Source organism: Lactuca serriola, chromosome 1, assembly GCF_051521515.1.
Source record: "Lactuca serriola cultivar US96UC23 chromosome 1, Lser_US96UC23_V15, whole genome shotgun sequence".
Taxonomy (NCBI): Eukaryota; Viridiplantae; Streptophyta; class Magnoliopsida; order Asterales; family Asteraceae; genus Lactuca; species Lactuca serriola.
The window spans coordinates 132877586-132894969 of record NC_136408.1 but is presented as its reverse complement, the minus strand read 5'-3'; the positions used below and the strand labels follow the sequence as shown (position 1 = coordinate 132894969).

At 34.0% G+C, this 17384-nt stretch overlaps 1 protein-coding gene and 1 long non-coding RNA gene across 2 annotated transcripts; both read left to right on the top strand.

Annotated features, from left to right (window-relative positions):
* The first annotated feature begins 2237 nt into the window (after positions 1-2237).
* Positions 2238-3317, top strand: LOC145070972 (uncharacterized). Its single transcript, XR_013690177.1, has 5 exons — positions 2238-2265; positions 2350-2460; positions 2543-2695; positions 3045-3099; positions 3196-3317. It is a non-coding gene; the product is annotated as an uncharacterized LOC145070972 (long non-coding RNA).
* A 4824-nt stretch (positions 3318-8141) lies between these two features.
* Positions 8142-16695, top strand: LOC145098780 (ABC transporter C family member 4-like). Its single transcript, XM_079036387.1, has 11 exons — positions 8142-10296; positions 10949-11269; positions 11371-11457; positions 11554-12180; positions 12271-12435; positions 12507-12801; positions 12905-13119; positions 15447-15752; positions 15850-15913; positions 16014-16253; positions 16351-16695. The coding sequence occupies exons 1-11, from the start codon at positions 8209-8211 to the stop codon at positions 16449-16451; spliced, it is 4509 nt and encodes a 1502-aa protein (XP_078892513.1). The 5' UTR covers positions 8142-8208; the 3' UTR covers positions 16452-16695.
* Positions 16696-17384: the final 689 nt, after the last annotated feature.

The window sequence follows — 17384 nt, the reverse complement described above, 5'->3', positions numbered from 1 at the left end:
AATCGAGACTACTCACCTTCAATGGGCTACGTCGTTGATTAAACAGAGGAAAGCAGTTGCGATCATCAAGAGGTATGTTGGATTACCATGTGTCGTCGTGCCGTTATTGAAGCTAGTAGAAATGACAGAAGCTATCGTGAGGGTGAATACATGTGAGAGACCATCAATGACGAAAGTTGCAACATGCTTGGAGCAAATTATGAGAGAAAGTTTGATTAGCAAGTCACATAATAACGTAAAGTAACAACATATGACTAATTACCTATGGTTTGCAGTGCTTAAACCTTCAAAAAGTTGACTTTGGCTTTTACAGATTCTTTAATCATCTCAGAGAAGGTTTGCAATGCTTAAACATTCAAAAAGTTGACATTGACTTTTACATGTTTTGAAGAATCATCTCAAAGTTCACAAGGATTTGTGTCATCAAGCGTACTCTTTGTCTTGGGAATTTTTGACCTTGAGCTAGAATGGAACGTTTCACTAGTTAAATATGCCAACTCATTCACTACTAGAAACCTGACTTTCAGCAACGGAATCAGCGACGGAACTTTTCCGTAGCTAATTAGCTAAGGTTTTCCGAGGGATCAGCTACAGATTTCACAAATACCTCAACCAAATTAATTTCAGAATTTTAGTGAGGGGTTACCGAGGGCTTAGCGACAGATTGGTCTTTTTTTTTTCCTACAAAAGGAATCCCTTGCTAATTTGTAGCAAATTTAAAGATCTTTAGCTAGGGAACAGCGACAGATTTCTTAGAAACAGAGGATTTTTTTCTTGGACATCACCAATCAGTCGCTGAAAGGCCCACTCCCTTTTTTCATTCTGCGCTATTTTTTTCTTTGTTCCCTCATTTTATTTTCATCCTCTCTAAATTTCCCCCCAAAAGCCCTAAACGTGATTTCCTCCCAAAACCCTAAACCATAGTACGTCGACTCAATTCCCACCTCCCCCTAGAAATAACCTCCACCACCATCCACCTGCATCGCCTCTCTTACCTGTATCTCCCCTCTTTGAAGTTTACTTGAAGCAACGCCAAGGAACATTCTCGTTGGATTTCCTCTTGGTTCGTCTCCTTTCCTCGTCCACTCGATGTTTCCTGCCAACATAGTTCGATCTATTGGTTGCTTGAAAACTGTGGTGGTTATCCCTTCCAAGATCTTGTTCTTACAAATTTGATTAACTTAGAAGGTAATTTTGAACCTTATGGATGATATGCATAATTTTAGGCCAATGTTATGTGTTAGATGATCGTACTAGCTGCAAATTGATGTTACAATTGATGAATAGTGTGTACGTAAAAGAAAACAACTGGCAATTTACTGTTTGTTGAACATAGTTGTTGAAAAGAAAAGTTGCATGTGGCTCTTTAGCAACGAACTCTGCATCATTTTTTAGCAAAGCATACTCTGCATACTTCAAAACAATAGATAAATAAATACAAAGACTTTGTTGCATGGTTGCAAATTCAAGATAAAAAGATGTAACTGGTATGTATTGTCACATGTTTCTATCCACTTATATAGTAGTCTTTTCAGGATATGGTCATCTGATCATCAGGAGGTCATTTTACCTCTGTTAATCTATTATTTGTTACAGGTAGATGCTGCTCTTATTGCAACTGGAAGAGCTCCATTCACAGAAGGGCTTGGTCTTGAGAGTGTAAGTGAACTCATCAATACATCTACAAAGATGCATTTCTTAGGGTTTAGGGTTTTAGGATATTTTTTATGATGAAAATACAGAGGGCATTATCGTCTTTTTTGATTTTTATAGGTGAATGTTCAAACACAATGTGGTTTTATTCCTGTTGATGAACGCATGAGAGTGATTGACTCAAAGGGAGAACTGGTATTGACTCAAAATTGACATCAAAATTTTAATTGGATTTTTTTAAGTTTATTTCTTTAAACATAAACTGATAAAATATTGGTCTTTTTGGGTCACTCACTTGTATTGCATTGGTGATGCTAATGGAAAGATGATGCTTGCTCATGCAACAAGTGCCCAGGGTATTTCATTTCAGGTATCTTAATCATTACTATAGGGAAAATGACATTGTGAATTCCCTTTAATACCCTTATATATATAATTGTTTTTGATTAATATAGTTGCTGAACAAGTTTCTGGAAAAGATCAGCACTTACTGACATTTATAACCAACAGGTTGTTGATTTTCTAAGATAATCATTTAGAAAAAGAAAATTTTAATTATTGTAAATCTTATTTTGTTTCTTTTGCAGAGAGGCATTGTGAACTAGTTAAGTGGTTAGTATCTTATCTAATAAGATGCAATAAACATTAACTTGGTGATTGAATTTTGAAATATGTTTTATTTATTTATGTGATTAGTTGGGACTTTAGGCTATGAGTACAGGGTATGGAAATCCTCAGTTAGAATGTAGTGCAGCTGATGAACGTTCCAAGCTATTGGCTTATGAAGTTATTGGATTAGAAGAGAAGGTATAAATTTACTTAACTAAGTTAAAAATACAATGTCATATCTTTTTTAGATAGTATATTCATAAACAGGTGTCTTTTGTAGGCACTCAGATTGAGGTCAAATGAGCTAAAATTTGAGAGGCAACTGGAGAACATTATCTTATCTTATTCTCTTTTCTCTTAGGTTGATCAACCTTGTCACATGACATGGGTTTGTTCTAGGGCTCTTATCTTTATTGGCGGTCAATATTTGAAGGTAATTTAAGTTTTAACATATCTTCATTGTTGATCGATATTTGAAAGTATTTTAAGTTTTAGCTTACCTAAATGATTCATATGAGAGTTCATTTCGTTCCTATAAGTTCAACTTGAACACTAAACTGTACAATATTGAGAAAGGGATCTCATCCATGGGGATCTATTTGTTTTAGGTCAAGTAAGTTTCATGTTTTGGATCCAAAGTTAATTGAATATGGTGTTAGATAATAATTAACCATAAAACTAAAGGAAACCGTTTAAACAAATAGATGGATAATGACTTGTAGGGATTGGAGTTGATTCTAGATGCAGTTAATTATAATCTTTATCATGTTGACAATAAATAGATATGGTGCTAGTGGTGGTTATCCTTCTCAACAAGGAATCATTAGGGATGCTCAGGTTTCATTCTAGCCATAATCCATTAAAATGATTTTCTTTTTCTTTTTTCTTTTTTTATTTAATTTATTCGAACTCAATCACATACATTTCAACTAGGCTTCTCCAGATCATCTCAGCCAGAGGATAGACATTGACACTTCTCAACTAGTTGCCTTTGGAAGGTCTCTTGGTGGAGCAGTTGGTGTTGTAGTTACCAAAAATAACCTTGACAAGGTATCTTATCTCCATTATAAATTTATCATTTTCATCTATTATTTTTCATATTGAGAAAAATCCAAATGCTTTTTTACATGAACTTTCACTATATCACAGATTGTTGCATCAATACTAGAGAACACTCTTACATTATTCTTGAAACTACTAAGACCTTTAATTTACACTAAGCGTTGGATTACATGTGAATGTTGTTTATTGACTTAAGTAGTTAATTTAATGATACACATACTTAATATTACTAATAATTCTGCTCTTTTTTCTTATTAGTTCTCATGAAACGTGAGTCAAACCTGTGGGGTAATTGATGAAGAAAGGAAGGGAGAGGTATATGTTGAGCTAGTATTCGCTTAATTTTCATTTTGCAAAACAGGTCATTTTTTAATTTTTTTAGAAGCTTATTCTTCCTGTGTGTAATGGTGATAGCTACAACTTTCATGCTACTGGGAGAGAAGATATAGATGTACGTATATTTTTTAGACTTTTTTTGTCAACTAGAAGGTGATCTGTTACATAAGCACTAAAATCTGTCCCACTTTACTACCCGAGTTGATCAATTTGCATCAACTCTTTTTCATTGATGCTTAAATTATGTTTAGGTAGAGGGAACCTTTCCTAATGGAACAAAGTTAATTACTGTAGATGATCCGGTATCTTGTGAAAATGGAAATCTTGAAATAGCTTTACATGGATATTTTCTTCCACGTCAGCAATCTGTACTTTCATCTTTCCAGATCCATTTTACTTATCTTGGGTGCCAAATTTGACGGATATTTGTAGAAAGTTGTAAGATTCATGGAGAACTAACCTTCGGACATAGATATATAATGCTTAATTCTGGAAGGGAAGCAGTAGTCCTTAAAGTAACTAACAATGGAGATAGACCAACACAGGTGGCTTCCTACTTTCCTTTTCACATTTTAATATTTTTCTCTTATATAATTACTTAAATAAATACTATTTTTACAGGTTGGAAGCCATTACCATTTTATCGAGGTCAATCCAAGTTTAATTTTTGATCAAAGAAAAGCATATGGCATGAGACTAAATATACCCACAGGAACAACTACTAGATTTGAGGTCAAATACTTCACCTTAAGGCACTATATGTTATGTAAATTAAAAATAAATATGCACTTAAGTTTACTTTTCCAGCCAGGGGATGCAAAATCTGTCACTCTTGTAAAAATTTGTGGCATGCAAGTAATGGAATCAATACATGCAATTGCAGACAGCCCTGTCACTGATTCCAATGTCAAAACAGTAATGGAATCAATACGTGCAAGAGGATTCGGCAATTCCAAAGATACTAGTACCAAGTTAAGATATCAAAAGCTGTTTCTTTTGGTATTTCTGTATAAACAATAATTGTGTGTGTTATTTAATTTGCAGTAATGGTATCATTATAGAAGGATCTCCACTAGCATATAAAATTTTGGTTTTGAATGTTTTTTGAATGATACTTTGGTGAACTTTGATAGTTTTGGTATTGTAATGTTTGGTTGTGTCATTATTGATGTTTTTTTGTATAATAATTTGATGATTGTAGTATTTTTTTTTTTTTTGTTTAGAATCATAATAAAAAATGATATTACATGTTTGCAACAGATCAGTGAATTAAAAAAAAAATTAATGTATGAATTTTGCGAGGGATTAGCTATGGAAAAAAATCATGTCTAAAGTTTGCGTCGGATCAGCGACGGAAAAAAAATAATTATATGAATTTTGCAAGGGATTAGCTACGGAAAAAAAAAACTGATCACAGAAATTTGCGACAGAATAGCGACGGAATGACTTTATCAAAATTTGTCGCCAATGTCCTGAGTAAATGTATTGAGTGACATTTAGCGACGGATATTCTGTCGCTACATTTGTCGCAAGGAAAAACCGATCTGTTGCTAAAACCCTCGCTGGGAAATTAGCCACATTTAAATTACCTATGGAGTGAATCCGTCGCTGATCCATCGCAAACAACATTTAGCGACAGAATAGCGATGGATTCGTCTGTCTCTAAAACCCATGTTTCTAGTAGTGATTAGTAATATCAGGGGCAAAGCCCAAATTATTTTTTAGGGTTTTCCTCATATATATATATATATATATATATATATATATATATATATATATATATATATATATATATATATATATATATATATATATATATATATATATATATATATATATATATATATAGGGTTAGGTTCATGTGAGACGGCCTAATTTTGTGAGACCGTGAGACGCATTTTTTAATTTTTTTTAGTTAATTCAAGTTCCGAAAACAATATTTAAAAAAACAATTTTTTGATTTTTCCATTTATTTTGCAGTTTAAAATTATTTTTTGAATATGTACAGTGTAATATTCTATTTAGAATATTTCACGTATTTTTCAAAAAAATAGGATTTTTTTTTTATTTTTTTTTATGTTTTTTTAGTTAATTCAAGTTCCGAAAATAATATTAAAATTTTTTTTTAGATTTTTCCATTTATTTTGCATTTTAAAATTAATTTTTAGAATATGTCAGTGTAATATTCTATTTAGAATATTTCATGTATTTTTTTTAAAAAAAAACGGGATTTTTTTTATTTTTATTTATTTTTAGTTAATTCAAGTTCCGAAAATAATATTTAAAAAAAGAATTTTTGGATTTTTCCATTTATTTTGCATTTTAAAATTATTTTAGATTTGGTCTCACGGTCTCACAAAATTAGAATGGTCTCAAATTAACCTGAACCTATATATATATATATATATATATATATATATATATATATATATATATATATATATATATATATATATATATATATATATATATATGATAAAAACTAATTAAAAGCTAACCAAATGAAGAAGAATACAAGTTTAACATGAGGAGAAAAATAACATATATATTAAATATCCAAATGAAATCTTATTTTTAAAACAAAAAATAAAAAAGATTGAAAATGTAAGGGTTGATTTGGGCCTACCCTAATTCTAGGGTGGCTCCGCCCTTAAGTAATATGCCAAGTGATTCGTGTACATGATAGATCTGATTACTATTAGGGCATCCACAATGAATTGAACTTCATAGAGTTCAATAGATTGTCACATTATTTTTTTATAATCCATACAACTCTAGCATATTTTTCTTAAAATGCATTGAACTCTACAAAGTTCAATAGAATGTTATAAAATGTAATTTATAGTAAATATTTAAAAATTAAAACTTTTCTTTTTCACTTTGAAGAGTTCTATGACCATTGAACTCCAAATCCATTAAATGTCAAAGCGGCGTCTCATAATGATAGAGTTTTATCCATTGAATGATATATAGACTTGCCACCTCATTCAACTTTACTATTGAACTCACCTTTGTTGATGCTCTTAAGGTTAGATGTGAACAAATGACTTTTTATTTTATTTTATTTATTTTTTTTGTGTATAAAACCTTGATATTTTTTAAACACGTAAAACTTTAATGATCTTTTTAGAACGTTTTTGAAACTTTCTTTCATTTACAAATTATTTTTCCGTTAATGGTCATCGTGGTTTGGTCGTTGGTTGGTTTGAATTGATTATTTTGCTTTTAATGTCTGTTTTTAATATTTTAAAAATATTTTTAATTTCTTTTTTATATTTTGAAACTTTCATTCTATGAACTCAAGAAACCTAAAATACAAAGAAGCTGCCAGAAACGCCTGACCTGTCGGCGATCGACTCTCACCCATTTATCTCCTTACCGTCAAAACCTAGATGTGGTCACTGCCGCTGCCTTGGTTGATTCCGGCGAACAGAAACCAGAAACATGTAGGTGCAGGAAGGATAAACTCCGGCGAACACTAACCACCATCACACTTCTCTCATCTCTCGACCGCCGCCGTCTGGCTATTTCCGACAAACATAATCCCCGATGTATCTTCATTCTTGAACTGGGGTTCAATTTCAATTTTGAAGGTAACGGGGTCATCGATCCAGAGTTCACATGGGCGAAACAGGTGGTCTGCGGTGCTTGTTCTGCTTTGATTTGGAGTAGGGCGATCGGTTTGTATGAAGATTATTAAGTGCTATTGTAAAACCGAATTCACAATTATGAGTTCTTTGTTTGCAAATGGATTATGTGAAATTCTTTTGAAATATCAAATTCATTGTTTTGGGATTGAACAAGAAATGTAAATGTGTTGAAGAAACGAAGATCTTCCAGCTTGGTGATCTCAAGAAGTCGAAGAAAAAGTTTGGCGTTTTCCCTGTTTAGCTTAATGGGGAATGTTGAAAGATACTAGTATAAGCTACACAAGGGCAATTCGGTCAATGCACATCAAGGACCATACTGTATTTATTAGTAGTTATGGCAGTTATTAAGTTGGAATCGATTATCGATGCGTTCAATGGGTGCTTTGAAACGTGGTATATATCTTGAAGGAGTACAACGTTTACTCTGTTTATTTTGTAGTGTGTAAAAATATGAATTCAATGCAATTTAAGCTATTGATTTGTGATTAATACTTTATAATAAAAGTATTATAAAACTAGAAAGGAATTAAAAAAGAAAAAATATCAGTAAGGGTATTTTAGTCTTTCTGTAAGCTAGTGACCAAAATCGAAATAAAACCTAATGATAGGGACTATCTGTATTATGGAAAAAATGTTAGGGACCAAACACATAAATTACACTAAATTACAGGGACCGTTCATGTAATTTACCATATTAAAATTTATATTCTTTTCTTGAACTTCAACGAGAAACGTATTTTGCATGCATTGCATGCACTGAATTCAATTCAATGTTTATTTAAACTATATTTCTAGTTTTGAGACGTGTTGAAGTGTAGAATACAAATCGAAAGTATTCCACAAGCTAACACAAATAAAATCTTTAATGGGTTTTACTTTTTAGCATACGTCAAATTCGATGGCTTCTAGTGCTTCATCTTGGATAACTTCTCTTTCATGTTCTTCAACCTCTGTTGTGGTAGAAGCTTCTGGAACTTCAACCATACTCCAATGGCTAAGGTTCATCTTCCTCTCTCCATGCCCTCAAAGAGCACTTTTATCCTCTATCGATGTCTTGTTCCTTCTCATCCTCTTCCTCTTTGCAATAATTCATAAGCTCAACTCAAGGTCCACGTCCACCTATGAAGAAGAAGAACCTCTTTTTCCTAAAACTAGACTTGTTGTCAATAACACCAATGTTTGGTTTAAGCTGACTTTACTCGTCACAACAATTCTAGTGGTTTTATCTTTGGTTTCATCTATTCTAGCATTTGTACAAAACAACGAGATGCCATGGAAGCTAATAGATGGGATTTGTTGGTTGATTCAAGCTTTAGTTTTCCTTGTAATCACTTTGTTGATCATCCACGAGAAGAGATTTCAAGCCTCAACACATCCGCTCTCCCTTCGTGTTTTCTGGGTTGTAAATTTCATCATCATTGCTTTAATGGCTTCTTCCAGTATTATCCGGTTCATTTCCAACACTTCAGTTTTGAAATCCCAAGACATAATTTCATTGATATGTTTGCCATTTTCGGTTTTCCTCTTAATTATGTCCATAACTTGGTCAACCGGAATCATAGCGAATAGAGAATCAGAATCGCTAATACCAAATGGTAATGGTAAAGTATTGGAGTCGGAGGTAGAAGAAGTGAGTGGATGGGCATTAGCTTCAATCCCATCAAAGATGTTTTGGATATGGATGAACCCATTGTTGCAAAAAGGGTACAAAACCCCTTTAAAACTAAAAGACATCCCAACACTTTCACCCCAACACAAAGCAGAGAAACTCTCCAAACTTTTTGAAAAAAATTGGCCAAAGCCTCATGAAAATTCGAAACACCCTGTAAGGGTTACATTGGTTCGATGTTTTTGGAAAAATGTTGCCTTCACTGCTTTTCTTGCGATTATAAAGCTATGTGTCACGTATGTTGGGCCTTTGTTGATCCAAAGATTCATAGATTTCACTTCAGGGAAGAGTACCTCTCCATATGAGGGATACTATTTGATACTAATCCTTCTTGTTGCGAAACTAATTGAAGTTTTGTCAACCCACCACTTCAATTTTCATTCTCAGATGCTTGGAATGTTAATCCGCTCCACCCTTATAACTTCCCTTTACAAAAAGGGGTTACGCCTCTCTTGCTCTTCTCGACAATCCCATGGTGTTGGACAGATTGTGAACTACATGGCTGTAGATGCTCAACAACTCTCAGATATGATGCTTCAGTTGCATGCTATTTGGCTTATGCCACTCCAAGTTGCAGTGGCGTTAGTCATTCTTTACTCCTACCTTGGGACACCTTCGTTGGTAGCTTTACTTGGGGTCTTGGTAATAGTCATTCTTGTGATTTTGGGTACTAATAGGAACAACAGATTTCAGTTTAAGATAATGCAAAAGCGTGATTCGAGGTTGAAAGCAACAAACGAGATGCTTAACTACATGAGGGTGATTAAGTTCCAAGCATGGGAAGAGCATTTCAACAAGAGGATTCTAGCCTTTCGTGAGTCTGAATTTTGGTGGCTTAAAAAATTCGTGACCTCATTTGGTGGAAACATGATCCTTTTGTGGAGTACCCCTTTGTTTGTCTCTTCACTCACCTTTGGGAGTGCGGTTTTGTTTGGGATCCCACTTGATGCAGGGACAGTGTTCACTGCTACATCACTGATCAAGAATCTACAAGAGCCAATTCGAACATTCCCACAATCGATGATTTCCCTCTCTCAAGCCATGATTTCTTTGGGTAGATTGGATGAGTTCATGTTAAGTAAGGAGTTGGATGAGGGGGCAGTAGAGAGGGAGGAGAATTGTAGTGGAATGACAACGGTTGAAGTTGAAAATGGGTCTTTTAGTTGGGATGATGAATGTATTGAAGGAGGTGTAGTCAAGAATTTAAATTTTACCATTAAAAAAGGTGAACTTGCAGCAATTGTTGGGACTGTAGGTTCTGGGAAATCATCTCTTCTTTCATCGGTTATTGGTGAAATGCACAAAATCTCCGGGAAGGTAACCGTTCAAGAAAGATTATTGAAATTATTGACAACATGGTTGTTAAGATCCCGATTTTGATCTTAAGATCTTATAAATTTAAAATCCTGCAAGCCAAAAATGATCCCGATCTCACTAAGATCTATCTAAAACAAGATCTATAGTGGGATATGACTAAGATCTTAATACGATCTGATCACACCTCCATAGTTTTATTATATAGTCGAGCCTAACAATTTCTGTTATTCAAATTGAAATTGAGCATTCGAAGTTGCAAAATTCTTATAGACCATCATCACTAAATCTCATATTAGACAGGTTACACTAATGATATTACATTTGTGATCGTAAGCCTTTAGTTCTAAATTATAATGATCATGTTTGTTTTTATAATTAAGATGCTTTCTTCATAATTTTTTACGGTTTATAACGACAAAAATTATGATTCATGTTTAAAAAATAAAAGTTGACTCTGTATTGAAGTCTTAATTGACATCAAGTTATAATTTATACTGCACACACAAGGCCTTACAAGAAAATTTAAATATAAATTCGTTTTGGTAGGATCTTCATGATTTTGCAAAATATAAAACGAACTTGGATAAGATCCTGATCTTAATAAACTTGATTGACAACATGTGATAAACTTTGTTGTTGATATATGAAATAGGTGAGGGTGTGTGGAAGCACTGCATATGTTCCACAAACGGCATGGATTCAGAATGGGACAATCCAAGAGAACATTCTGTTCGGTTTGCCAATGGATAAACCAAAATACAAGGAAGTAATCAAGATTTGTAGCTTGGAGAAAGATTTGGAAATGATGGAATTCGGAGATCATACTGAAATCGGAGAGCGTGGGATTAACTTGAGTGGTGGTCAAAAGCAGAGGATTCAGCTTGCCAGAGCTGTTTATCAAGATTGTGATATCTATCTTCTTGATGATGTCTTTAGTGCTGTAGATGCTCACACCGGTTCCTCGATATTCAAGGTGATTGATTGATTGATCCATCATAATAGAATATGAAAATTCACGCATATTTGTTTTTTCTATACAAATCTTTATGTTTTTATTTGTTTTTGATGGTGTAGGAGTGTGTGAGGGGAGCTCTTAGAAACAAGACAATCTTGCTCGTTACCCACCAAGTTGATTTCCTCCATAATGTTGATCTAATCTTAGTAAGTAACTCTATACCACTAGTCTATTTTAGTTTTAGAGATTAAGCTCTTGATTCTTGATACATGGATAATTCAATTTAACTTTGATTGTATAAGGTGATGCGAGATGGGAAGATTGTTGAATCAGGAAAATACGATAAACTTCTAGAATCTGGCTTGGATTTTAAGGCACTAGTGTCTGCTCACGAAGCCTCTATGCAACTAGTAGAAATGGAAGATAAAACAACTGAAACCCCTTCTCATGGACCTCTTCAGAAGTCTCCTAGCCATAACCCAATGGAAGAAGATGAGAAGAATTTAGAAAGATCCAAGTCTAGTTCTCTCATAGGCACATCGAAATTAGTTGAAGAAGAAGAGAGGGAAACGGGAAGGATCAGCTCAAGTGTCTATAAAGTGTACCTTACCGAGGCTTTTGGATGGTGGGGTGTGATTATTGTTTTGTTTTTCTCATTTGCATGGCAAGGTGCACAGATGGCAAGCGACTATTGGTTGTCCTACGAAACCTCCGACACACGTGCATCCTCTTTCAACCCTACGTTGTTTATACAAGTTTATATCTCTATCGCCCTTTTATCCTTCCTTTTGGTATTCGGTAGAGTTATTTCCTCAACAATCCTCGGGCTTAAAACCTCCCAGAGTTTCTTTACGCAAATGCTTCACAGCATTCTTCATGCTCCAATGTCATTTTTTGACACTACACCTTCAGGAAGGATTCTTAGTAGGGTATATAGTTTCTTAATACATACGTTCCCATTTCTGTTACAAGACCCTCCCTCCTTATGCTTAATGCTTATGTGTTGAATCATTTTTCAGGCTTCAAGTGATCAAACAAACATCGATGTGTTAGTTCCTTTCCTAATGAGCATAAGTCTTGTTATGTACATATCAGTGATTAGCATCATCATCATTACTTGTCAGTATGCTTGGCCAACTGTGTTCTTACTGATTCCATTGGGTTGGCTCAATTTTTGGTATCGGGTACGTTCAAAATTTAGCATGCAATAACGCAAAACAAAATTCTGATTTCTTGATTCATTAATTTAATTCAGGGATACTTTCTTGCAACATCTCGTGAATTAACACGGCTTGACTCAATTACAAAGGCACCCGTTATTCACCATTTCTCGGAGAGCATCTCTGGGGTTATGACAATTCGGTGTTTTAAAAAGCAGGAGAGGTTTGTTCAAGAAAATGTTGATCGTGTGAATGGAAACTTGAGAATGGATTTCCACAATAATGGGTCCAATGAGTGGTTAGGTTTCCGTTTGGAGTTCCTTGGAAGCTTATTTTTATGTGTTTCCACGTTGTTCTTGATCATCTTGCCTAGCAGTATCGTTAAACCAGGTAAATTCGATCCCAACACAACTAATCAAACACTTCCATTTGTTGTTTTTATGTTAGAAAACTGATTGATGTTGAAAATGTGGATCTTTCATCTTCATTATAGAAAATGTGGGACTATCATTGTCGTATGGATTGTCACTCAATGTATCGTTGTTTTGGGCTGTGTATATGAGCTGCTCAGTCGAAAATCGGATGGTTTCTGTTGAAAGGATAAAACAGTTCAGTAACTTACCATCAGAGGCTGAATGGGTGAAGAATGACAATCGCCCTCCTTCAAATTGGCCTTCTAATGGAAATGTAGAGCTCGAAGATTTACAGGTAGATAACTTATAAAGATCACTTATGTATATATACAACAACTAACCATTTTAAACCATAGAACCAATGAATTATTTTTTTTTTTAACTTTTAGAGCATATTTTTTTATTGAAAAAAAAAAAAACTAAAAATATAAAATTCAAAACTTTTTATCCTCTTTCCATTGATATCTAATTCAATAAAAAAAGGTTTATTTTTTTTTATCTCATCAAATTCACAGCGTGAATCTACGCAAGTTCACATTGTAAATCTGAATAATATATAATTTATTTTTTAGCATTCACAATCTAAAGTTATGAATTTATATATTTTCGATAAATAATAAGTTCTAAAACCTGAAAAAGTAGTGGTTCCTTGCTTTTATGGTTTTAAATTGGTTTGTTGTTGAATATATATATATATATATATATATATATATATATATATATATATATATATATATATATATATATATATATATATATATATCCCACCCGTGCCAAATTCTTTTGAAAACCAAAAGATTTGAGAGAATTTGAGAACTCATAATCAAATGATCACTTTTGAAAACCGAAAAAAACCCATCTTCTCCAAATGGTAAGTCTAAGCCATATTTAGACTAAGAAAAAACATTTTGACGCTTTTTTATTTTTGGGTTTTTTTGGAAATGATGATTTGTTTGAACTTGAGAACTCAAAATCAGCTCATCAGTAGTTATATGGACTGCGGATGAGTATGATTAGTAGTCATATGACTACTGATGAGCACAATCAGCAGTCATAACTGTTGATTATGTTTATGGGTAAATTACACCATTCGTCCCTCGTGTACATGCTAGAAAGCATGTTTAGTCCCTATTTTCAAAAATTAATTCGGATCATCCCTCGTTTGTTTTAACCTTACACACTTCATCCCTGAAAGACGATTTTGTTGCGAGCTTAGTAGATGCCTAATTTAAAATGACCATAATACCCTTCTATTTTTATTTTTTAATTAATTTAATGTTTTTATTATGAATTTCAATAAAAAAAGATAAAATAAACCCTTCCCCTTCATTTTCCCCAACCCATCCATCCCTTCACTATTACTGATCGTAAAGAAGCACCCAAACACAACATACCAACTGCCGACCACCATCACTGTCTCCACCCTCCGGCGAACATTCCCCACCCCTTTCTAATGGGTGGTTGTGGTCGTCGTTCTTGAGCCTTTTCATCAGAATCTAGTGCTCGTCTTCTCTGACGGAAACGACGGGATCTAACGGAGGCTCCTGCGATGGTCTTCGACCTCTTTCTCTACCCTCTTTCTTAATATAAATCTGAGAGAGGCTCCTTTCGACGCCCACCCTCACCGTCACCAACTCACATGTGTGTCGATATCGACGTCGGTTAGGGTTTCAACAGATCATCATTTAAAACATCCATCTCCACAGTCTGAATCGAAGCTCCACTGTTGAGTCTACATCTGTTCAACTGAAAACCTTCGTCTTAATCACCACCTGTTCGCCGAAGATGGAGCGTTCATCGCCACATGTTGGGTTTTATATCGGTTTGCGCTTGGGATTTGAGAGTTACAGGTCGGATTTGTAGATGTGTGATCGTCGGTTGAGTTAAAGAAAAGAGGAGAAGTTTTTTTTAGTGGAACTACGATGGTGATGCTTTTTCGGAAGTCGGCGATCACCTTCTTCACCTGTGCGCCACCAACGGAAGTCGTCGATGAAGTTTTAGATGGAGGGTTTCAGATCGAGGTGTTGCCGGAGGAATAAGGAGGTGAGAACGGAAGTGTCGTAAGGAGGGGTGGGGATTTTTGGTTTATTTTCTTTTTTATTTAAAACTGATAAAGAAATAAAAGAAAATCTAAAAAGAAATAATTAAGGGTAAAACAGTCATTTCATGTCAATAGGGACTAAGCATGCAAGAAAAATCAAACCTAGGGACGGTCCGAGTTAATTTTTGAAAATAGGGACTAATCAAGCTTTCTGGCATCCACACGAGGGACTATTGGTGTAATTTACCCTATGTTTATCATCGGTTCATATAACTACTGATTGTGCATACATGGTGTAATTTACCCTATGTTTATCATCGGTTCATATAACTACTGATTGTGCATACATGTAAATTTCCAAAATAAATAAAAAATGTCAAATCATTTTTTGAATTTAGATATGACTTACACGCACCATTTAGAGAAGATCTATGGTTTGAAAAATGTTAAGCAGATTATTAGTTGCCAAGTTCTCACAAATCTTTTGATTCTTACAATAATTCAGCCTATCCCACCCTAAATACAAGTTACAACAGTTTTTAAGATTTTGAAGCTGTTGAACGATTGGTTTGTGAGCACAGGTAAGATATCGTCCAAACACGCCTTTGGTGATCAAAGGGATTACACTGAGCATTAAAGGAGGTGAAAAGATTGGTGTGGTTGGTAGAACCGGAGGTGGAAAATCAACTCTGATCCAAGTCATGTTTAGGTTAGTGGAGCCTTCTGGCGGAAGCATAATCGTTGATGACATCAACATCTCCACCATCGGACTCCATGATCTCAGGTCTGGTTTTGGAATCATTCCTCAAGAACCGATCCTTTTCGAAGGCACTGTGAGAAGCAATATCGACCCTATTGGCCAATATTCCGATGAACAGATCTGGAGGGTACGTACGTAATTTTTATTTTTCCATGGAACATGCATGACACGTTTTATGAATCTCAGTCAATATCTTATACATGCATGAAACTTGTTTTTTGCAGAGTCTTGAACGATGCCAACTTGATGATGTTGTAGCTTCAAAACCTGGAAAACTGGATTCTCCAGGTATAACTAGAAGAAACAAACTGACACTACCACTTGATTTGATGTAAGAAGAATTCTTTGATCTAATTTTTGTGTTTGAACATATTGATTTCGTTCCTAGTTGTTGATAATGGGGATAACTGGAGCGTGGGACAAAGACAACTTCTTTGTTTGGGTCGAGTGATGCTGAAGCACAGTAGATTGTTGTTCATGGATGAAGCAACAGCTTCAGTGGATTCACAAACAGATGCTGTCATTCAGAAAATCATACGAGAAGACTTTGCTGAATGTACAATCATTAGCATTGCTCATAGAATACCAACAGTCATGGATTGTGATCGTGTTCTTGTCATTGATGCTGGTGAGTAATTTCTCGTTCTTCTCTTGAAACACTTTCTGTGCTTCTGGTTTTCAACCTCCCGAACTCACTGTGTTGTGTTGTGAATTGTTGGAAATAGGTTATGCTAAAGAATTTGACAAACCTTCACGCTTGATTGAGAGAGCTTCTTTGTTTGGGTCACTGGTTCAGGAGTATGCAAACCGGTCCTCTGGTTTATGAAACCGACTCCTGCTGAAGACATGGGGCTTGCAGTTTTGATGACAATAAGAAAAATTCCATATTTTAGATAATTTTGAGATGATTTGGTTGATAATTTTTGTTGTATTAATGGTTTAGTAGATAAATGAATTATTTAGTATAAGTTGGATTTGTGTAAGCTAATTGTCATAGAAGCACAGCTGTAGAAATTAGAATAATGATACATCTTATCCACATATCAAAGCTTTCCATGCTGTTCAGATTATAGTACTGGAATCAAGGGTGGACAATATCATTTTCTTTAAAAGCGTTTTTTTGAATTCACTGATGAAGAGGATCATATATTCATATCCTCCCTAATAAATATAGGTTTTTTTTTACCACTTGTCTAATTTTCAAAAGTTTTACCACATGTAATTTTGTGGATGTTTTAGAATTTATTTTCCACTTGTTATTTTTTGAGAATTTTCATATTTTAAAATAAAATTCCATAAAATTCTAATGAATTTTATAAGGGAAGAAAATCATTCTATTAATTTGATAAAAAAGTCTCATAAATTCTCTAAATAATATTTGATTTCTTTTATAAATGTTTAAAAGAATTAAATTATTTTTACAAAAATGTTATTTTATAAAATATTTAATGTTTAAATATTGATATTAAATTTTTATTTTTAATAAACCCATGTAGTACACGGGTTTCACACCTAGTATATAATACCATGAACAAACAACATGTCAACATATACGACAAATCATTTTCCCCTTCATCTGGATTATAATCTTATTTCCGAACATACCACGCAACACATTCAACAAAAATAAACGGCTAAAATATAACTTTAGTGTAAGTGTGTAACTATTAGAACGAGATTAAACATACTAATTAAGGTCACTTAGCCATTTAAAACCTATACTTTAAGTATATGAAAAACAGATATCAAAGAATACAAG

Excerpts from the sequence above, each read along its gene's own strand:
- LOC145098780 (XM_079036387.1), top strand. The coding sequence starts at position 8,209 with ATGGCTTCTAGTGCTTCATCTTGGATAACTTCTCTTTCATGTTCTTCA. Across the intron at positions 12,802-12,904 it reads TAGCAGTATCGTTAAACCAG|AAAATGTGGGACTATCATTG; the intron begins GTAAATTCGATC and ends TCTTCATTATAG. Across the intron at positions 15,914-16,013 it reads TGGAAAACTGGATTCTCCAG|TTGTTGATAATGGGGATAAC; the intron begins GTATAACTAGAA and ends TTTCGTTCCTAG.